The sequence below is a fragment of the Colletotrichum scovillei genome (assembly GCF_011075155.1).
Source record: "Colletotrichum scovillei strain TJNH1 chromosome Unknown Contig00002, whole genome shotgun sequence".
Lineage (NCBI taxonomy): Eukaryota > Fungi > Ascomycota > Sordariomycetes > Glomerellales > Glomerellaceae > Colletotrichum > Colletotrichum scovillei.
This window is the reverse complement of record NW_023336260.1, coordinates 793,944-815,162: the sequence shown is the minus strand read 5'-3', so window position 1 is coordinate 815,162 and position 21,219 is coordinate 793,944. Positions and strand designations below refer to the sequence as shown.

Here is a 21,219-nt window from a genome sequence, read left to right as displayed (position 1 = left end):
TGCTTGGTCCCGGGGTGTACGGTGCGGCAGAGAGAAAGAAGAGACAGGAAGAGAAGGCCCGCAAAAGGTTTGGACTGCCTGGCCATGCGAGAGGTACCTGGACATGGACCGGGACCTGGACCGGGCAAAGTAGAAGAAATGCCTTGTGGAAAGTCTCGCTGATGGGTGGTGTGTGGTGTAGGCGAAGCAAAGAGTGAGTGACTCAACCTCAGCCCAACCTTGGACCTTGGAAAGCATTGCTTGCAAAGCAGACTTCGGCACGGGAGTACGGACGGAGTAGACGGTGCCAGCCCAGGCATGAGGTGTGAGGCAGTGTGGGGATAGCCCTGGATGCTTTGGGGCTGACCAGAGTGTAAGAAGGGCCGGGTGTGTGCGTTTAGACTTGAGAGTCTGTTGTGTCCTGGCCTCCTGGTGTGTGCGTGTGTTGTGTGTGTGTGTGTCCAGTTCTTCTTGTGTCGCAAGGCGACTGGGAATCCATTGGGCAGCTTTGTCATTTCAGGGCCCTTCAAAATGCAGGGACGTTAGGCACGGGAAACGCTAGAGTAGTTTAGTCCGAAGTAATAAAGCCCATGGATTACCAAGGAAAGCAGGGAAGAGGGCTGTTGTGATGTTGCAGATGCTGTGGAAACCAGAAAAGGGTGCGGTCGGCGGGCCTTGAGCATCTTTCGGGACTGGACGACAGGATGCAGCGCGTGTGCGTCTATCAATTCCTACCAGACTACCGACCAAACAACGCCAAAGTCCTTTGGGGCCACGCTTGGTAGTAGCAGGACTTGCAGCATCAGGAGGAGCAGTATTCGTACCTCCCAGGAAACCCTCCAGGAAACCCTCCCTTGATGCCTCGGTGGCGAAACGTCATGGTTGATTGGACGAGGGATGGTCGGACGACGCAGGTAGGGCGGATTCAGGGCGATGATTGACAGGACTGCCGCTGTGTCTCGCCCTGCTTGGATGCTGTACTATGTCCCGCTTTCACCTGCGTCCACCCTTTAGCCGCCGTACGTATCATTGACACAGTTTGTCATCATTCATTCGCAACTTCGAGACGTCCAGACTCAACAACTGATGAGTGATGCCATACTCCGCGCCAGCCTGATGTCGATGACCAAGCGGCGACGCGTAAGGGCCGTCTTTTGCGGTCTTGTGGCTGCTCAGCTTTGGGGGCCGGAACTTGTGGTTTCGCGGCAAAAGTAGAAAAAAAGCCAGAGCAGCTACGGCCTTGCAGGAACTTGGCTGTCGTCGCCCCTCTTCAAGGACTCGTGAGACTGCCAGCCTTGGTTGGCCCCCGTAAGCGCTTCGCCGCCGTGCAGCAACTGTGTGCCAGCCTCCCAGATTGGGAGGCCTGTCGCCAAATCTGGAATGGCACAGAGAACGAAAAGATTTTTCTGTGCTCTTGCTGCTCGAGCCTCGAGAAAAGAAGGTATCAGTACCAGCATAGCCCCTGGCTCACGGAGTACTGTCGCTGCCCAACTCATGGCCCGATGATCCTCGGGTCGCCATTGTAATTTGCTTCCTTTTTTTTTCTTGTCACTCTGGTTTCCACTCAGCCGGGACCATCCGCCAGAGACAAGAAATGTCTGTGTTTCTAGAAGCCGGCCGGTCGAGTTGGGCCTCTAAGGGGCCTGAGAGTTCGGATCGAGCCTGATGCCTTTGGAGGCGGACAAGGGGCATCCCCTGCTATGCAGACTGCGACCCAACAGGCCTCCATCGCATCCATTCGATCGGGTCGATCGTGGCCTCCAGAAGACGCCGGTTATGCAAGTAGTAGCGATCTGGCTACAGTAGCTAAATTGCCTGCAGAACAAGTGCCAGAAGAAGATCGCGGGAGTCTGCAGCGATGCAGCGGCGGTGATCATTCTGCCGAGTGGAGGTGTTCATGCCTCCAATGTGCAGGGCAATAGGGCGAGCTGCATGATTTGATCGCCCACTGGAGGCCGGGTGACAAGTGAGTCCGATGTTTCTCTGCTGTGTCGTGCCAGACTGGCGGAGAGGGTATGACGGAGCAGCAACATAACTGCTGCTGCTGCCCAGCGTCGACAGCCTTCAAATGTGCAAAAAGAGACATCATGCAAAGCTACCGCCAACCGCCTGCCTGCGCAGTTCCTGCTTAGCGCATCTTTCGTCGTCTCTCATATCGTATCGATGCATCCGTCGGATAGGCAAGGTACCCCTTTGCGCGGAATGACCGTGATTCTGATCCGGTGTGTAGCGGTATCCCCCCTTTGCAGTAGCGGATGCTGAATCGCCAGTTGAAAGCTGCCGGTCTGACAGGTACGCAGCACGAAGCGGATGACATCTTGATGTGGGCACAGCATGGCTACCGTAGTCGTCAATTACTCGGGGACTAAAGTCTGACGGACTGACGTGGTGGAAGAGAAACGGAAAAAGCACCTGGCCAGGCACCCGCCAGCAGAGATGGAATGTACCGAGCTTCAGCCACAGCCCGACCAGCTCATACGCCACACCAGAGACGCTACGTACCAGCTACACCTATCAACATTTCAACATCAGCACCTCCTCAATATTGATGGCCGGTTCGGGAAGAGAGGCTCTATGACCGTCACACTTTGTCCTCGTCCTTCAAATTCGACTTGAAGCTGTATCCTTCATCTATTGTAGCTTCCAAAATGCTTTTACTTTAACCAGCGTGTCACTTGTGACACTTTCACCGCCGGTGAGCATGCTGACCAAGGTAAGTTGGACCAAGGCCTTGCCGGCTCTCACCAACGACCTCAGAGGTGAGTCAACGTCAGCATGGTCTCCGGTCCCTTTTCCATTATACTCCCAACGCAGTGAAGGAGAAAGGTGATAACGCGATAAGTGTAAGTCTCATGCAGCAATGGCATGGAGTCTACGGAGTGACGGCACAATTAGGGCGTCAGTAGGGCGTGAGTATGCTGTCAGCCAATCCTGATCGTAACCGAAAACGAAGTTACCCGTAACCGCATAAGTGTTCAGTTGTTCATTGTGAGGATATAGAGTAGTAAAGCCCATGGAGTAGGTTTTGCAAGATCATCGGGACATTCAAGTATCAAGCGGCAAACCATCTAGCAGCAGCTAAAGTTCTTTACCTCGAAGAAATCGTAGCACTTCATCATGGCCGCGGCAGCGCAGCAAAATTACGTGGGCATACTATCTATTGGGAGTATGGGCGCGGGTATCGCGAAGCTTCTCAAGGCTCGTGGCTTTATTGTTGGCACAAGCGGACATGCCAGAAGGTTCGTGAGACATAACCCGACTTCAGTCAGATCTGACCCTCGCTGCTTCGTGTACCAGTCCAGCTACCATTCGACGAGCCGAAGAAGCCAATGTTGAAGTGCTGTCGTCCGATGTCGAACTAGTAGAGAAGGCCTCGGTCATCCTCTCAGTTGTGCCCCCGAGAGATGCGCTGGAAACGGCGCGACGAGTGGTGGACGCCTTACACGAACTTGCCACCCGTGGCTCGCGGCCGAGTAACCCTTTGTACTACATAGATCTCAACGCTGTTGCGCCATCAACGGCTCGAGGGATATCGGAACTCTTCACCCCAGTCCAGAACAGCGCTCGCTTCATCGACGGCTCAATCTTAGGAGAGCCGCCCGTCCTCATCCGCGATAATGCGTCAGGGCAACAGACCGTCACACCTACGACGGCTACGAGCGGCGTTGACCACAGCCCTGGTCGATGGGTACAGCCCCGAATCCCCATTTCCGGTCCTCATCACATCACGGATCTGTCCTATCACGGGGACAGGTTGTATGCAGCGCTGAACATGCGTTATTTGAGCAGCGAAGTGGGGGCCGCCAGCGGACTGAAGATGTGTTACACAACCATGTTCAAGGGATACATCGCAGTCGCCGCACAAGGATTTACCACCGCAGAAAGACTCGGCCTTCTCGACGTTCTCAAAGACGAGCTGCAGCTACGTCTCCCAGATCACTTACGTCTAGCCGAGAGCGGCGTCGTTGTCACGCCCCCGAAAGCATACCGCTGGGTATTCGAGATGGAGGAAATAGCCCGAACTCATGCCGAAGAGAGTGGGTTTGCCCCGGCCTTATTTCAAGGAGCTGCAGGGGTATTTCGTGATATCGCGGATAATGGCGTCCTCGGTGAAGAAAAAATTGGGAGCAGAGTTCGAGGCACTACAATGGAAGACTTTGCTGCCATACTCGCAAGGGACTTAGAACACAAGACGACTAATCGCCAAGTCTCCCCGGGTAATGACGAGGACCATTCCTAGGTAGACTTATAGTTTAAACCATGAAGTCAACAAAATGGAAGTCTCCGACCATCAGGCGATTCGGCCGCCTAGCGCTGCTTCACCTTCCTCCCTCGACACCCACATATCTAGCTTCGCTGGCAGGTCTGCGACGGTCATCAGCAAGTCTAGCTACCTTACTGGGAAGAGACTTCGTGATTGTCTACGCGAGGGAACCTTGAATAGTCATTCTTGGGTCGCTGATGTAAATGATGGCGGCCATACACTTTGTCCCCCCGAGTTGTTTCCATACATCAACATCTCGTATTCAAGGGTTGGGTCGTTGAAGCGGATTCTGCCTTGGCCATGATGACAACGGTACGTCCAGCACTGCCACCTAATTGCTGCTAACCACGAGGGAGATACCCATGGGAAAAAGAAACGACGACACCGAAATAAAAGAACCGAGGCCTGGACAAACGAGGCGACGCGCGTGGTCATGGATCCCCGGAAGACTCAGGTGACGCGGATTTCGTGTCTTGAAGTAGATTTTGTGAGGCTGTCGACGCCCTCTCACGTGCTGCGTAAGGTATCCACCATAGCCACCACCATCACCAGGCAAGGAAAGGATGCGATGGTCTGCTTGGTTGCTGGGTGAAGAGCATCGCCTTCCGGTGGCTTGACGTCACTTGAGGATGTCAGCTGGGAGACTGGGAGAGTAGAGCAAGTGGAGGAGAGCTCTGTGGGTGGATCTCTGCGATAAGGAAGCTTGGGCTATCGATAAGACAGAGCTGGAGGATAAGGCAAGGTAAGGTACGTATCGTCCGCCCCGGAATATCTTAAAAGGGGTCCACACACGGGCAGCAAGGACCTGGAGCTCCGGCCGTCAAGATTGGCCAATCGGAGGATAGTCAAGTTAAGGCGGCGTGTCTTTAACCCACCTTTGGCCAGTGTGTGGCAGTCTGGTGGTGGCCCCTCCCTGCAGCTGTCTTCCTTGTTGCCCGCCAGCTGTATCGTTCCCCCTCCAGTCCGTCCAATTGACCGCCCACCTTCACGACTCTACCATCACCCTCATCAACCAATTTCCGCCTCGCCTTTCTCAAAACAGACACAATGCAGGGTCTCCTCCTCTCTCTTGGCCTTCTGGCCTCCAGCGCCGTCAGCTTCGTTGCTGCCGCTGACTTGAAGATCGACGTCACCCAGGAGGTCGAGTGCGACCGCAAGACCAAGAATGGCGACAAGCTCACCATGCACTACCGCGGTACTCTGCAGGCCGATGGCAAGCAATTCGATGCTAGTAGGTTACCATGATCCTACTGAAAGCTCTCTGAAGCAAAGCTGACGTCTCATTTCTCAAGGCTACGACCGCGGAACCCCCTTCAGCTTCAAGATTGGCAGCGGCCAGGTCATCAAGGGGTCAGTTTCCAATAAACGATCGATTCGACGAGAAGCATTGGAAGACGTCGCGGAGGCTAACAATGGTACAGATGGGAGCAAGGACTTCTTGACATGTGCATTGGCGAGAAGAGGTAAACATTGGGACACTCAATGACCAGAGACCAATCGTTACTAACGCCTCGCAGAACCCTGACCATCCCCCCCGAGCTTGGATACGGACCCCGCGGCATGGGCCCCATTCCCGGCGGCTCGACTCTCGGTATGAACTATTTCGCCTGCTTTTCAAAAGCTCTGCTAACTAGTGTCGTAATCAGTTTTCGAGACTGAGCTCGTCGGCATTGACGGTGTTCCCAAGCCCGAGAAGATCATTGTCAAGGCCTCCTCGGCTGCCAGCGAGGCTGTCGAGTCTGCCACCGAGGGCATTGCCGAGAAGGTCGCCAGCAAGGTCGCTGAGGCGGCTGACGTTGTCAAGACCATTGTCGCTGACTCTGATGCCGACGGCCAGGAGCACAACGAGCTCTAAATAAGCCCTCCCCGAAACGATTCTATACGAGTAGACTTGCATCCGGTAGAGAAAAGGCAATCAAGATCCAATTGGTGTCTACACGTGAAGCATTACTTGCTATGCAAAAGCATTCACTGGCGAATTTGGATTCGACGAGATATATACGACGCGTCACGAAACTATTATGATTTTAGGCGAGCAACTGAATGCCAAACAGCATAACTTCTACTATCCCGTTCATATCTGAAATGTGCATGTGGTTGAAGTTGTGCAGGTTGTTATTCACGTGCAGAGATGGTAGTCTTTTGGAAATCGTCATAACATTGTAGTTATTAATTATTGTACAGCAGCGTTGTCTTTGGTAAGTGAGACCGAGTTCCCTCGGATTATTTTGCGAAGGACACCTCCTTAACCAGCCTGGTACACAGCAAGCGCAGCAACATGCGGGTTGATCATGGTCAAATTGTGAGCTGTGACATACATGTCAGTATCCGTAAGAGCAACAAACATGGTCGAGTTAATGGCGGGATCATGCTCCCACGTCGAAACGTTGGGCTGGATGGTGTACGCCGTACGAGACTCGAGGCTAACGTTCTGAAGTGCCGAGAAGGTGACATTCAGTTGCGACACCCAGGCGGCGAACTTTGGCTCCACGACGTTGGTCGCGGTGATGTAGCTGTTGTTGGGACCAACCGCTTGGCCCGGAGCGTCCCATTGGAAAAAGACCTGGCGGCCTGGGTAGGATAGGGGCATCGTGCGGTTCTGAGTGATGGCGGCATTACAGTCCTGGAGGGGATCCGTGGCGTTGACACAAGATTCAGCATCGGTGATGTTCGTCGTCGCCGCGGTGTTCGCCCACCCGCCGGTAGTCTCATTCCAGACGTTGGAACCGTTGATGCGGTAAGGGTTGGGCTGGTTCAGGATGTGAAGAGCGGGGAAGTTCTGCCAGATGAGGCGGGTCTGGCCTGCCGGACAGCTAGAGATATACGGTGCCAGCAGCGTCCAGGCCCAACTCTGCGGAATACCGGGAATGTGCCACTCCGGCATGGGGAACAAGCCCTCGAACTGACGGAAAATCATTTGCTGACGCGCCTCAGTCGTGATGCTTTGCAGCAACAGCTGGGCTGCCGGGCCCGAGTTGAGGTGCGGCAGGAACCCGTAGACGCCAGACTCGCCCCAGCGAGTGAGCTTCTGGTTGAAGTCGATGTACTCCCGAAGGTTGGTGACGGGGTAGTTGTAAGTGCACTGCTTCGGTGCCTGAGCGCCAAGCATGTTTGTGATGACAGTAGCATGACCGATCTCCTGTTCGGCCATGAACTGCAAGAGGTAGCGGTCCTCAGCATTCAGACCAAGCTCCTCGAACTCTTCATTGGAGAACGTGGCAAGGCCCCAGTGGAAGAGGTCGAGCTCGATGTACTCCTGGTAAAGCGCCAGAGCGAGGGACTGGTAGTCGAAATCGCTCTGGACGCGGTAGACTGGAGCCGAGCCATTGGTGCCGATGCCGCCTGAGGGCGTGTACGGCGCGGGCTGGTCGCCATGGAGCTTGCCGTCCGCCGGGTAGTCGTAGGCGTCGTCTGGAGGAGGCAGTATCGGGACCTCGGAGGCCAGGACACTGGTTGAGAGCGCACCAGTTGTAGTTGGTGAGGGACCCGTGTAAGGGCCGTGGGAGGTCACGTTGGTGACTGCAACTTGTGAGGGAGTGATGGTGGGCTCTGAGGTAACGGTAGTCTGTGCCTCGGAGACGAAAGGCACGGCGTATGCGCCGGATGCGAAGGCGAGCAACCCGAGCATGCTCCTTGGTGCCATTATGTATAAGCTTCTGGTCTCTGTTGTGTCGAGATGTTGAGGATGCTCAGTCAATCAACCTCTTTACTGGAATGATCATGGACTTGCTCTTATACAAGATCGGAACCACTTCACGGCACTCGGCACTCCCATTATTGAATGACAGCGACATATCTAGCCAGACTAATCCACATCAATCCTTGAGCCATCGTAGTTCCGAACTCGGAAGTCGGACTAGGCGAAGGGCTCGCCTCTTGAGATGCGTTCATGGACTTTGGGATTTCTCATCATCCTGGACCATAGCCCCGGAGTTTGAGCGGCAATTGTAAATTGCACGTGGGCTCCGAGTCGTTGGCTGTAATTCTGCCGTCATCAGCCATTGCTAAAGATCGGTGCCGGCTTCGCTGAGTCTGCACAACAAGTAGCCGAGAGTGTGTCAACGGCGCGCTTCTAGCTTACCGTAGAGAAGAAACTTGCTCTGAAGTGAAAAGAAAAGAATTTCTGTCATCAGTCAGACGTCAGATACACCTCACGGAGTTGTCTCCGGTGAGCTCGGGGTGGGACGAACCACATCGAGGATGGGCCGCGTGGAGAAAGAACTCCGGGCCGTGAGTGGGTACGGCCGGCACCGATGACGCTTACATTAAGCGGATGAGGCTCTTCGTGCCACAAAGCCAAGAGTCATCCCGCAATTCGTAATGTGGGAAAGACGGGAAGTCAATCGATTAGATGAACTACTACGGTACGGGGTAAGGCAGTATGAGCTAATCACTTTGAATTAAAGGATCTGAATTGGAAGAGAGGAACATTGACCACCACCAGAATATCACGGTTGCATGTCCGGATACAACTACCGGAACTTAAGCTCCGGACCCTTGTCCTTGAAGCTTGTACCTGAAATTCTCAAATACCATCAAAATATGGTATACGTGACTTGACTTTCTCTGACATGGTACTTGTGAATATCGTTCACGTATGTTGGATACTGGCGTGAGCGACAGCGCATAAAGAATTCCATCTTCAATTAGTCTCAGTCTAGCCAACTCCGGCAATAATATCGTGCCATACCTACACCAATGCAAGATCTGGTCCGCCACACTCTATTCAAATAGATGCCGCAGTTGCGATACCAGTCCAATTCTTAGGACCTCCTCTACACTCTGCAGTGCAGTCGAAAGTGACAGCATCATCTCGGCGTCACAGTACCACCAGTCGTCATCCCCACAACTTCCCCATCACACTAGGGGTTACTGCTCCAGCTCAACGGCAGGAGGCGGGGGAACGTGACAACGTTAGGAGCTTGAGAAAAGCAAAAAAAAGCATCCTCAATTGGGTTACTCAGTTGCCGTCCAGCACCCACTTCTTCTTGTCATAGCTCGCTGGCCACACGCCGTTCTTGCCAGGCGCGATGATGCCGTTGGGGTCGAGCGCGTTCTTGATCGCCTCGTTGAGCTGCATCTGCGCGTTGTCGTTCCAGTTGAAGGCGTCGGCGACGGGATCCATGAGCGCCGTGTGCGCGCGGAACTGGCCCCAGCCGTGCGCCGTCGTCTCCTTGATGAGCTTGTGCGCCAACTTCCTGATGCGCTCGACGTCGTCGGGCACGTCGAGGCGGTAGGGGATACCGATTACGTGGTCTACGGTAAATAGGGTCAGTCACTTGCGTTCTATCTCGCAGCATCGCGACATGAAATGAGATGCTCGTTCAGACGGAATACTTACGCAGCTCTCGCATGCCGACGGCAAAGGCGCCGAGGTAATCGAAGCCGAATTCGGTGATGAGCTTCTTGGCTACATCGTGCTGCTTCTTTGCGTCCTCGCCGGACACCTTGGAGATTGGAGCCCACAACAGTTGACCACCGTTGGGAAGCCAGCTAGAACCAGTGTTAGCGATTGAGAGACAGTAAAGTAAGGTATGGGAATGGGACTTACTTCAGACACCTCAACTCTTCTACTGTAGGAATACCTTGCATGAGCAGCTCACGGGCGCGGAGAGGACTCTCTCTTGCGCGGTCCTCTGGCAGGAAGAATCTCGAGCCCGGGATGGAGAGGAACTCGTGCTTGATAACACTAAGAAGGACGTCGCGAACAGGCTTAGGTCCGTATACGGCACCGATAAGCTGCCACCGACCCATGTCGAGCTTCTTCGCGATTCCGTCGACTTCTTCCTCTGATAATGGCCCTTGCTTGTCCGTATACTTGGATTTGGGACCGCAGTGCGCGGCGTTCAACAGAGTGTGTCGAAGGAAAGGAACGTTCTGCAACACCATCTGCAGGCGCAACGGACGGATAATGTCAACAGCCTTTGGCAGATCCGAGTCGTTCTCAAAGGTGATTTCGTACGGCTGGTAGCCTCCGGGGTTGGGCATCAGCCACATGCCAATCTTTGTCACGATACCAAGGTTGCTCTGGGAGAAGAGGCCATCGTTGTAGGGTCCGTATCCCGTGTTGAAGAGCTGCCATGTCTCGCAGCCAGGCTGCTCATCAGGTCGCAGGCTCGTGTCCGCGTTGGGGTTCGGGACGCCACCCATACCGGTGCGCACAAGCTTACCGTTCGGCAGAACGACCTCCATGCCGCAGTGCATACCCCAGTGGTCACCGTACGGCGTGGCTCCGACGCCGCGCTCCACAGCGTTACCGAGGACGGAACCCTGGCCGACGGGCACCGACATCCATAGGTGCTCACGGAGGTTGTGTTTCTCGAGGTGCTCGTGCAGATCCCGGAAGCTGACGCCAGGCTCGAGAAGCACGTATGCACCCTCAACGTTGACTTCGAGGATGCGGTTCATGTGGTGGCCCAGATCCATGACCACGGAACCGGGAACGCGTGGGGAAGCGCCGCCGTAGCCGAAGTTTCGGCCGAGGGAGATGGGCCAGACGGGCATGACGAGCTCGTTGCAGAGTGCGACGAGGGCCTGGACGTCCGGGACGTGGCGGGGCATGACGACGGCCGAGGCGACGAACTTGGTCTTCTCGTAGAGAGGGAAGTGATCGTGTGATTTGGGCTGATTGAGATATGAGTCGCCCTCTAGGGGCTTGTCCTTGGGGATGACGCGGACATTTTCGATGCCGCAGATTTCTTGGGCGCGGATGATGAACTTTTGGAATAGCTCGTTGGTGAAGTTTGGTGGAAGGGCGATGGGTTCCGGAATTGGCGCCATCTTGACGGATCTGATCTGGTATGAGGCTGCTTAAATGCGGTATCTGGAGTGAGGGCACTTGAAATCACCAAACGTATCGCTAGAAAGGAGATCAAAATATATCGATGTCTTGTTGTGTGAGAAAGCTATTTCAACTCAATCCGAGAGCATAGAGGTCATTTAATACCTTTCATGATGTGACATGTTGCCTCTACGAGCTCTCCAATGAACCGTGCCTACAATGGGTCATGCTTGACGGATTACTGTCAGATGCCGACTGCTTGGTACAGCTGTTCCACCACCGGCGTTGCGAGCTCTGTTGCATAGCTCGCGAAGTTGAGAATACGCAGCCACGGTCGTCCGTCGCGCGTGCCGGGCCCAATTCGGGCCAGTACCCCGGGATGCCTCCGCGAGAGCGAGCGACAACTCGAGTCTGGAGTCCGAACCCGTTCGAGTGGAGGGCATACCAGCAGGCAGGGCGAGGCCCCATAGCAAGTGGCGGGAGCCAACGGAGAATGGAAAAGTGTGTTTCGTTCAATGGACCATCAGTTCATTACGGACAGCTGCCTGATACGACAGGTTGATCATAGAGGAATCACTGTTTCGAGAGGGAGTGCTGTTCACAATGTGGCTTGTGAAGCGTTCGGCGTAGATCGCTGCCGTCCGTAGAAGAGTGGCGCTCAGTGGTCTGAGCCGTAGTGGACGACTATCGAGAGGACCGTGAGTTCGGAACTCTGTCAAACTTGACGTGGCGGACGTAGTGAAGACGTTTTGGGTCAGCCAGTTACCGAAAGAGAGCTATGATGCGACAGGCCACCCAGCTTTTGCTTCTTCCGTGGAAGATGTTCGTGATGATTCGCGGGTTCGTAAGGCGACGGTGCGGAACGGGCGGACATGTTGTTGGAGAGGAATCTTGTCATGAAACGCTATCTGACGGGAAGACATAACCTTCACACAGACACCCGTTCCCGTCGTTAGTTGCAGATACGGCTGCAGTCTTGACAGTGTCTTACCGCTGCCTCGGGAGACGCACCATGAAACGAAACAGAGAGCCAACTGCTCTCTTTACCCCACGGACATTGGCTACCGGCCAGGCTCTTGTCAGCTTTCCCTTCGGCCGGCTTGTGCGAGACGGCCGCATTCTCGTAGACATTTATCCATGAAATTCCGTCATCTAATCTTTTACATCTTGTTCCCAAACTGCCAGACGCCCCAATGGCGTGCTTGACACAACTAGAAGTGCCAGCCCTAAAGGTGCGGATAGGCCGGGGTACACGTCTCCCCGGAGAGCAGATGGAGAAATCTCGCATCGGCCGTCCGCAGTTGGCGATGCGGTGACGGAACGGAGGTGCCGGGTGTTTCTAGAAGACTTCCCGCTCTGGGATTCTGTTGGTTCACGAGAAGCTTGGGGCACACCCAACCCCAAATGACACGCCATGACTGATAGCTGTCGTTGCGATTGCGAGGTGCGAGCGAGGCTCTTTTGATGGGTGCGAACCTACGGAAGCCTTGGTCGGGGGTTCCTGAAGTGATTTTCAAGTTGGGTAGACGGGTGCAAAGATATGGCCGACGGCCTTTTTCAACACCCATCGCCTGGTTCCGAATCTTGCTTTACCACAACGTCGGGCGAACTCGAACACTGCACTTGTTGATACGGAAACGTCATCCATCCCACATCACCCTTGATCCAAAAGCTTGGCCTTTGACCTTGGTAGCAGATGACCTCTGGGTGTTCCAGCTCTTCCGTTGGCGAACGGCTATTTAAGATTAGGGTTGCCTGCTCAAGACATCAAAGGGAAAGGCCGGCCGAGATCAATATTACATTAGTGTGAGGTCCGGACCTCCAAGCGGGTTTAGTAGCAACCATAATCCAACCTTCAAGTTATTTGCGCCTGTGCCAATTTAGCCATATCGAGATCGTTTGGTTCAAGAGAAAGGCTCGAGCAAAGAACACCTTCACCGAAGCAGAACCTAAGCATACATCAGTGATGGATCCAGCTCAGCTCGCCAATGCCGTCACCGAGCGTGTAACCATTCCTGTCTTGGGAGGCGTTGAGAACTGGAAGGAGCAGCTTAAGTTTATGCTCCAGACCCTGAGCAAGCAGCCGGGATACCTTCGAACGCGATGGGGACCATGGACTGAAGACCAGCAGAAGCTTGAGCTCATCACCGGTACGTGACGTTATGCCGGGTCAGTTCATCTAGCTCAGCTTCAATGGCTAATAAGATGAGTCTCAAAATAGGTTGGGTCAGTCCGGATGCGTGCGAGAAGTGGCGGAAATCGAAAGACTTCGCCGAAGCAATGGCCCGGTTCGCGCCCGTACTAGACGGCGAGCCAGAGGCATACCTACTCCGATTCAAGCCCTACGCACCACACGCCGTCATCAACTCCCCCATCGTCGAAACTCTAAGCTTCGAAGACTGCCGAGAATCGGAGAACAGGATGCGCGAGGTGGTCGAACGAGCATCCAGGATGCCGGGCTGCAACGGCGTGGCGAGCGGGTTGTCACTGTGCCCGCCAAGCTCATCTTCCGGCGACAGCATCGGCAGGACGTTCGTCGCGGCGATCGGGTGGACGGGGCTCGAGGCCAGTCGCGCGGCGGACAAGTCGGCGTACACGGGCGGTATGAAAACCGAAGTCCACCACGTCAACTTCAATTTTCCTGTCAAAGGATTTGGAGGATTATAGCGGCTTCTGTGCGTGTCCGGGTTGCATGATGTGGTTTAGCGGGTTTTAGACGAGCGAAGGCGTTCTATCAACGGTCGAATTTCCTATTTGCTTCACGCTTGGAACAAGTTTCTTGTTAGTGGCTTCGGGGAAGAGGGAAAGGTGGCGGAAGCGGGGGGGCACGCACAGCTTTTTGGAACGGTGTCTGTACGGATCGAAAGTTCTCTTCGTCTTCTAGCTGTTTTTTGGATAAAGATACCAACAGTCATGTCAACATCATGCCCCCTTTGGTCCGGTTTCTCGTGATTCTCTATGAGGTCGACCCGAGCCATCGTATCTAGTGGCGACGCTAGAAAGCTGTCATTCGGAGCTGGATGCTGGAGCAGGAGCTGAGTGAAGCTATTGGTCGCGCGACCCAGGAACCCCTGCAGGGCAATATGCCTCGGTTCGTGCCTCGCTTCCACGAAACATGGCGAAGGAAGATGACTACTGGCCAGAGCTTCCAAGGGTCCCAGAGATCCAGACTTTGCTCGAGGCTCGAGCCCTCCTCTAGGCCGTCCCAGCCGGAGGGGGCCACTGGGGCCTGCAGCATGCACTCATTGCAGTCGCGAGACTCGTGCTGGGTTCGTCCAGGGGCACCAGCCGGGCCCAGGGGTGACCAGCTTCCTTCATGCTTAACCTTACCAAATGCCGACCGTGTTTCCGAACACTGAATGCTGCAAAACGTGGATCACTGGGTTTGAGCAGCAGAGGGTCGTGGTTCACCAGCGTCACCGGGCGTTGATCAAAGGCCAAGACGCGGATGAGAGGAACCAAAGGTGGAATAGTGTCAAGGTCTTCGGTGAAAAGACGCCACAGCCGGTGTTGTGGTGGCTGTCGGGGCCCGAGGGGAAGTCTCTCCAGCTTCAGATCATCTTGTTGTCCCCGTTTCCCTTCAGCCACACCGTGCCGCTACGGCTTGAATCCGAAGGAAAGCCGTTGCTACAGAACTTGGCGGGCCGAGTGACAGCAATAAAGTGCGTATACCTGGACAGCTCGAAGAATGATTAGATGAAGGACGTTTAGAGAGTGTCAAGATGAAAAGGTTTTGGTAATTTGTTACGCGGATTCTGTGTCATTAGCGCAGAACCTCCCCGCATTTCCTGAGGCATGTCGATGTTAACCTGTTTGTCACTGGTACGCTGACCGCAGAAAGTTGTGGGCTCTCGGGAATGGCACCCAGGAGATCGCTTCGTCGGCCAGCAAACCCCTGACATGTCTTGGCGGCTCAAATCTCGCCTGGAACGGTAATGTCGAGGGGTTTCCTACCAATGGGCAGCGTCAAGATGGCCCCCAATGGGACGGTGTCATCTGGCCTGGCTATCTCGGCCTTCGTGTCTCTTTTGATACTAGACCCAAGGCCCTTCCTCCACGTGGAAAATATCTCCGGCGAGAACAATGCGGCCCTTCTTTGCAGAAATCCAGAGTGCCAGAGCTGTGGGTGCAGCAAGATCATGTTTCAGAAAGGCTCAAGGTGGCCTGGGGTGATATTTGGTCCCATGCATGCAGCATGAACTGCGGTTCGGAGCACACTCTGGATACGGCTCCCACGTCGTTTGGCAACTGTCTCTCTTCTTTGTGAGCCCAGTCGGCATTTGACTGAAGGTTTATGATGAGGGAAGAGGAGGTGTTTGTTATGGCGCAGTGTCCTTTGTTAAGGGCTTGGTAATTGCTGAATTGCTGAAAGTTCCCCCTTGATCGGCACCACGCCGGACACTCTTGTTTGGTGTAACGGTCTTCTGCCGAGTCTGCCATTTGCCAGACAGTCTTGAAGACTCTCGATACCATACCTTCGACGAAAAGATCAAGAGAGGCGCAACGCGCTGTCTCGTTCCATCTCGGTGAGGGATTCCGATGAGGTGTTGAGACGACGGAGATGCCCGCTGTCTGTCTGTCTGGCTGTCTGGCTGTCTACTGAAGAAACGCACGGCCTCCAAGCTGCATGCAGCATCCGTGAAAGACCAGGAAGCCATGCCGATCTGCTGATCCCTGGAACATTTCTTCCTCGCCCGGGTCCCCAACGAACATCGCACTCCCCGCCTGTGGTTCGCCAGTTCGTTCCCAGTCCACGAAGCTATTGACGACAAGGCCCCGTCACCCCTATAACAGACCCCGCTCTTTTATGGCGAATTTCTGCTCGAAGAACCAGACTGGAGAACGTGACAAGATGGTATCCCAGAAAAGAGCAGCAGAGGGAACCTGCTTTCCGCTCCCGCGGATGGTAGGGAGGATCCCTTCTTGCGTGACTGACCCTCTCAAGATCGACGCCTGGGTTCACTTTCTCTTCAGTAAACCTTTACCCCCGGCATTTGCACCATGAAGAAATGACGGCACATCGCGAGACATGTCTATTGGGGGCCGGTCGTGCCTGTTGATCTTTTAGTTTTCGGGCCAATGGGATAGACTTTGCTATCTGGTAGTATTGTCAAACTTCCTGCCATCCTATGCAACCCAAACCATTGACGGATGAAGACATCACCGTCCATCAACTGTCTCAACTGGGCAAGAGAGCTACGAGAAGGGGGTGCCGATTGACTCCTTTTGCAGGACCTGTCGTCTCATAGTCCCCCACCTCCCCTGCTCATAGTAACAGTAATAGACTGTTAGTGACTCTTGGAGTGCGACCTCTGCACCTCTGCTACACGTTTGTGGTGCGTGTGGCGTAGGCTAGAGGGTGGCACTAACAATTGTCACCACCATGTGGGTTCTTCGTCTGGTCTAGTCACGGCGCCGGCTGGAGGGCTCGATTACCTGTCGCGGCCTAGCCACCCTCTGCCGTTTGGGATCGCGAAACCAAAGCCTGCCAGGCTGTTAGTCTCTTATTATTGCCACAGCACTGGAGAAGGGGAAATTTCTTAACTTACGGGCCGGAAAAGAAGTGGGTAGCCGAGCTTGACGAGGGCCAATCTGCTCCGGACTGTGGACGCACATCGTCGATTCTTAAAAGTATGCCCGTTTCCCCCTTCTCGACGGGCTCGTAGGGCTTTCTTTGAGTTTGAACTAGACGACATCTTGCTCCCCTCTCATCCTCGTCTCCTTCCCCACATACCCAATCTGGTATATCAAGGAGCCTTTCTTGAGAGGACCGAACCTCGAATCTCGGATACGATACTTATTCAATACGAACGAATCGATTTTCCCGCCTTCGCCTTCTCCAGCATACTTCACGATGGCGGCATCAAAGACAGACTACCAGATTGCCTCGCTGGCCGCGGGCTTCACTATCGGTTTTGGTTTCTTGACAGTATGGGAGGCGATGAAGCAGACGAGACGGAATCGTAACCCCCTTCGAAGCACATACATCTACATGATGTGGGGTGAGATTGTCGCCAATCTCGTCATTGCCGTCATCGGATGGTTATTCTTAGATGGCATATTAGGACCAACGTGAGTGTCGAAGTGCGGTATTTCTGCTGCTTCCGAGCTAACGCTATTGGTGTCAAAGAGTACCGGTCTTATTCTTTATCCTATTCTTATGGGTGTGGGAGATCCAGTTGCTGATGCAAATCATCATTAACCGTATTGCGGTTATTGCGGAGAGTCAAAAGACCATTCGCATGCTGAAATGGGGAACGGCTGTCGTTATCACCCTGATCAACATTGCCGTCTTCTGCATCTGGATCCCCTCCCACCTTGACCCTCCTGTTAGCCAAACGTAAGTTCGATCTTCTGTACTGAGTTCTTACCGTGTAGTTCACTCGCTGATATGTCATCGCAGATACGTCAATATCAACCACTATTGGGACCGTCTCTCCAAAATCCTCATTCTCATCGTTGACGCTGGCCTCAACTGGTATTTCCTCCACGTCGTCAAGGCTCGCCTCCTGAATCAGCATGGATTGGTCAAGTACAAGCCTCTGGTTGGCTTCAACGCAAAGCTGATGGTTCTCTCAATTGCCATGGACGTAAGTCAAGACACCACTACGATCATGTAAATTACTCAGGAGGCTTACAACACGCATCCAGGCTATGCTCATTGGCCTCATGTCACTTCCCAACCAAGTCGTCTACATCCAGTTCCATCCCGTGGCCTACATGGTTAAGCTCAACATCGAAATGTCAATGGCCTCATTGATCACACGCCTCGCAAAGGATCAAGATAGCGGTTTCAGATTCAACTCCCTCTCATACTCCCAGGGACATTCCCGAGGTCATCGCACGAACCCAACTGGCCTTGACAACGGTCACAACGGCCACCACGAAACCGGAGGTCTTAAGAGTTTCCATCGCGCCAGCGTCGGAGCGGTTCCTGAGGATAGGGATCTCGAAGCCATCCGGGAAGCTAGAACTGGCATTCACCGAAGAGTTGATGTTGAAGTCCGCGTTGAGTCGCACTCGCCGAAGTCGAACCCTGCCTCATCTTTCAGCGGGCGCAATGATGATGCGGCGAGCGGAAGCTCTTTCTACAGGGTTGATGATGAGGACTCGCTGACCAGCAACCCCGGACACCCTCGGTCATCGGAGAAGAAGGAGATGAGGGGTTAGGTGATGCGGCTATGTAGTTGATGGTAATGGTTGGGATGGATGCATGTGGACTTTGTTCTGGCATGCTATGATCAAGGCTGTTGTTCGTTACGAATACCCCTGTGCTATACTCACAACGCCTCTTTTCTTTTGTATACTAGTCCTTGATGATATGGGCGAGACTGATTAATATCAAGCCTCCTGAGCGTGCTAGGAGGATCTCATTGTAAGAATTCAAGATTGTCTTGTTCTCATAATCTCGCCTATGAATGATCATTTCAAGTTGCTTGCTCGAGACTCTAGCTGGCCTCGAAAACCTCGAAACCAACCAAGTCGGGGGCCCAATCACTTCCAAACGACTTGAACTCCACCGTGTTCGAGCTATCACCCTTGAAGCCATCAACCTCGACGAGCAAGCGGCCAGTGTCAAACCAGTTGCCCCCGGAGATGGGGAAGGCCCACCGTTTCTCGGTACCACCATTGACGGAGATGGTCAAATTGCGGGTATTGGACCCAAACTGCCACGCGGAGTCGAGGGCGATCTCATAGTTGATAAAGTCAACGCCCAGCAGCTTCTTGCCCTCTGACTTGGCCTCGACGCCCTCAAACGTGACCGCGGCCCCTGAACCGATATTCCCCACCTTTGTGCTGCTCGGAAGACACTGACCCTCTGCGCAAGTAACCTTGGAGGCTGAGCCAGACAGCGCGGCGTCAGTGGCCGTGTAATATCCGGCTGACGCGTCGACGGCGGGTGCCGTCGTGGAGAGGTCCGAGAGCACGAGCAACTTGAGTTCGTGGCCGTTCAACGTCGTCTCGTACGTGCCCGAGATGGAGCCAATGTCACTCGCCGCCCATACGTCACGGGCGTTGGCCGAGGCGACACCCAAGACGGCCGCGAGGTCGACGCTCACGGCCTGGGAATCGTTCTTCCAGTTTGCCAGGCCGACCACGAGGCGGGAGCCCGATAACTCGCCGGCCCAAACGTCCCACTCCTCCTCGGTATAGCGACGGACGAGTTCTGTCTGCTTGGCGAGGGGGTCTTGGTTGAGAGCGATGACTTCCTTGTTGACGAGGATCTCGTGGGCTGATTCCGGGACAAGACCGGGGATAGCGGGGGCACCGAGTGTAAGGGGAGACTTGTTGATGGCCCACATTCCCATGTGGAACTTCTCCTCCTCAATCGACAGGGCGCTGAGACCAATGCTGGGATGATGTTGTCAGCGCCGGAATTAAAACGGCGCGCTCCTACAGAAAGAAGTTTACTACTCACAGCAACATGTCCATGTCGGGGAAAGCACCTGGGCCGGTGTACTTGTAAAAAGGAACAACTTGGTTCGTGATCCGCCAAATGCTGCGCCAGCCGTTGTAGATGTCGTTGCTGATTCTCCAGCTGTTGCCAATCTTGGGCGCCCTAGTGACCAAGTTAGTTCCTTGTGAATGCTTGAGAGAATTTCGCTACCGTGGACGACGCACCAGATACCCAGGTCAGTTCCGGTTCCCCATTGGCAAACTTGGTAGAGGATGTCTCGATCCGTCGTGTTCAACGCATCTGCCATCGCTACGAAGCGATCCGGTGAAACGGCTTCTTCGGAAACGTAGTCGACCATAACTGTGGGCTCGACCGCGTAGCAGTTATCGTATCTGATGTGCACCTCACATTAGCACCTGACCATTCAAGGGCTATACTCCTTGGTGGATGTACTTCAGGGAATCTGCGCCCCAGTCGGCGAATGACTTGGCATCGGTGAGCTCATGGTCTGAAAATCTTGTTAGAACTAGTCACTACACTAAGAATTGGAGTTCCGGGTAATCACTACTCACCGAGAGAAGCGGGCTGGTCTGTGGAACCGCATTGGTAGTATCCGCCGCCGGAGTATACGCCGAATTTCAGGCCGAGATTGTGGATATAATCACCGAGCTCCTTGCCGCCTCCGGACGGGAACAGCGCCGGGTTCCACACGAGCTCGCCGTCAGCGGAGCGCTCCTTGGCCGGCCAGCCGCAGTCGGTAGTCACGGTGGTGTATCCGGCGTCGGCTAGACCTGTGTTGATCAAGGCGTGTGCGTTCTCTTTGATCAGCGTCTCATTGGGGTAGCAATTGTAGTAGTTGTAACTGTTCCATCCCATCTGAGGTGTCGGCGTCTTATGGGTCTTGGCCGAGGCGCGGGCGGCGAGCGCCGTCAGAAGTGTAAACGCGACGGAGATCATGGTTGATGATCCGATAAGGTCGGGTTGAGATTCTCAGAGGTTCGCAACTACCACAACTCTTCCTACAACAACACCGCAGTCTGCCGTGGAATACTCATGTTTATAAGTCAATTGCAGGCCATTTTCCGTGCGCGAGAATGCAACCGTCTCTCCGCACGGCCCCGTCTTCCCCGGAATTGACTCAATGCCACCCTCGGCCCAGGTGAGGTCATCACGATTCTACGCGCACCATTGAAATATCGTTCCGGTAGTTCCAAGATCTCCACCAGTTCCCCAGGGGTAAGGAAAAGCCACATGATGGATGAGTCGGGGAAACAACGCGGGGAAACGACTGGGCTGAGTAAACTTATCGGGGTAAACGTCCCATTGACGGACACGACCACTCGGACTCGGGCGCTTATAAACAAAATGCGACATCATGCAGCGGTTGTGCAGATGTGCCTGGCTCCACCCGGGCCGCATCAGTCTATCGGATGGCCCATGGGCTTAAACTGGTTTAAAGGCCGGTCAATGCCAATGTTTCCCCCGCAGTTAAAGAGGAGTCGTATCGGGGTCGCGGCTAGGGTGGGATGGGAAGATTGAATGAAATAGGAAATCTAGACGGGCGTTTGACAAGGTTCGTGATGGTGGGGTTGAGAGGAGATTTGTTTGCTCGGGTTTGCACGACTCATGCGCCCTGTCTTGACTGGGCACATGCACTTTGGTCTGGATGTCACCTCACTGACACGCGCTCAACTTTGAATGCGATGGATCAAGGTATGCTCTAGAGTTGCACGGCTAAAAGACTCAAACTCAACGTTGGCACTACCCGCACCAGGCCATTGTCAAGACACGCCAGTC

General features: G+C 54.3%; 7 protein-coding genes across 7 annotated transcripts; 4 read left to right on the top strand and 3 right to left on the bottom strand.

Annotated features, from left to right (window-relative positions):
• Window positions 1–3,071: 3,071 nt before the first annotated feature.
• HER10_EVM0012134 (uncharacterized protein) lies at window positions 3,072–4,219 on the top strand (the record flags this gene model as incomplete). Its single annotated transcript, XM_035481535.1, has 2 exons — window positions 3,072–3,218; window positions 3,277–4,219. Exons 1-2 carry the CDS (start codon window positions 3,097–3,099, stop codon window positions 4,217–4,219), a joined length of 1,065 nt encoding a protein of 354 aa, XP_035337767.1. The 5' UTR covers window positions 3,072–3,096.
• An 870-nt stretch (window positions 4,220–5,089) lies between these two features.
• HER10_EVM0000424 (FKBP-type peptidyl-prolyl cis-trans isomerase) lies at window positions 5,090–7,163 on the top strand. Its single transcript, XM_035470207.1, has 5 exons — window positions 5,090–5,474; window positions 5,536–5,593; window positions 5,665–5,706; window positions 5,761–5,834; window positions 5,890–7,163. The coding sequence occupies exons 1-5, from the start codon at window positions 5,291–5,293 to the stop codon at window positions 6,096–6,098; spliced, it is 567 nt and encodes a 188-aa protein (XP_035336803.1). The 5' UTR covers window positions 5,090–5,290; the 3' UTR covers window positions 6,099–7,163.
• HER10_EVM0009427 (uncharacterized protein) lies at window positions 6,489–7,886 on the bottom strand (the record flags this gene model as incomplete). The annotated part of the gene is made up of 2 exons (XM_035478914.1): window positions 6,489–7,199; window positions 7,245–7,886. 2 exons carry the CDS (start codon window positions 7,884–7,886, stop codon window positions 6,489–6,491), a joined length of 1,353 nt encoding a protein of 450 aa, XP_035337535.1.
• A 1,317-nt stretch (window positions 7,887–9,203) lies between these two features.
• HER10_EVM0007283 (vanillyl-alcohol oxidase) lies at window positions 9,204–11,402 on the bottom strand (the record flags this gene model as incomplete). Its single annotated transcript, XM_035476842.1, has 3 exons — window positions 9,795–11,402; window positions 9,585–9,736; window positions 9,204–9,499 (listed from the first exon to the last, which is right to left on the bottom strand). Exons 1-3 carry the CDS (start codon window positions 11,021–11,023, stop codon window positions 9,204–9,206), a joined length of 1,677 nt encoding a protein of 558 aa, XP_035337348.1. The 5' UTR covers window positions 11,024–11,402.
• Window positions 11,403–12,990: 1,588 nt separating this feature from the next.
• Window positions 12,991–13,691, top strand: HER10_EVM0011243 (uncharacterized protein; the record flags this gene model as incomplete). The annotated part of the gene is made up of 2 exons (XM_035480680.1): window positions 12,991–13,174; window positions 13,246–13,691. The coding sequence occupies 2 exons, from the start codon at window positions 12,991–12,993 to the stop codon at window positions 13,689–13,691; spliced, it is 630 nt and encodes a 209-aa protein (XP_035337696.1).
• Window positions 13,692–16,878: 3,187 nt separating this feature from the next.
• On the top strand, window positions 16,879–18,194 carry HER10_EVM0002382 (uncharacterized protein; the record flags this gene model as incomplete). The annotated part of the gene is made up of 4 exons (XM_035472097.1): window positions 16,879–17,096; window positions 17,155–17,364; window positions 17,428–17,614; window positions 17,676–18,194. The coding sequence occupies 4 exons, from the start codon at window positions 16,879–16,881 to the stop codon at window positions 18,192–18,194; spliced, it is 1,134 nt and encodes a 377-aa protein (XP_035336972.1).
• Window positions 18,195–18,472: 278 nt separating this feature from the next.
• Window positions 18,473–20,379, bottom strand: HER10_EVM0001916 (alpha-galactosidase; the record flags this gene model as incomplete). Its single annotated transcript, XM_035471648.1, has 5 exons — window positions 18,473–19,376; window positions 19,444–19,584; window positions 19,647–19,814; window positions 19,876–19,930; window positions 19,995–20,379. 5 exons carry the CDS (start codon window positions 20,377–20,379, stop codon window positions 18,473–18,475), a joined length of 1,653 nt encoding a protein of 550 aa, XP_035336932.1.
• Between the last annotated feature and the right edge of the window lie 840 nt (window positions 20,380–21,219).

Bases quoted from the DNA above. Each gene is read 5' to 3' on its own strand.
- HER10_EVM0000424 (XM_035470207.1), top strand. From the start codon at position 5,291: ATGCAGGGTCTCCTCCTCTCTCTTGGCCTTCTGGCCTCCAGCGCCGTC. The intron at 5,707-5,760 runs GTAAACATTGGG...AACGCCTCGCAG, and splicing joins ATGTGCATTGGCGAGAAGAG to AACCCTGACCATCCCCCCCG. The intron at 5,835-5,889 runs GTATGAACTATT...TGTCGTAATCAG, and splicing joins TCCCGGCGGCTCGACTCTCG to TTTTCGAGACTGAGCTCGTC.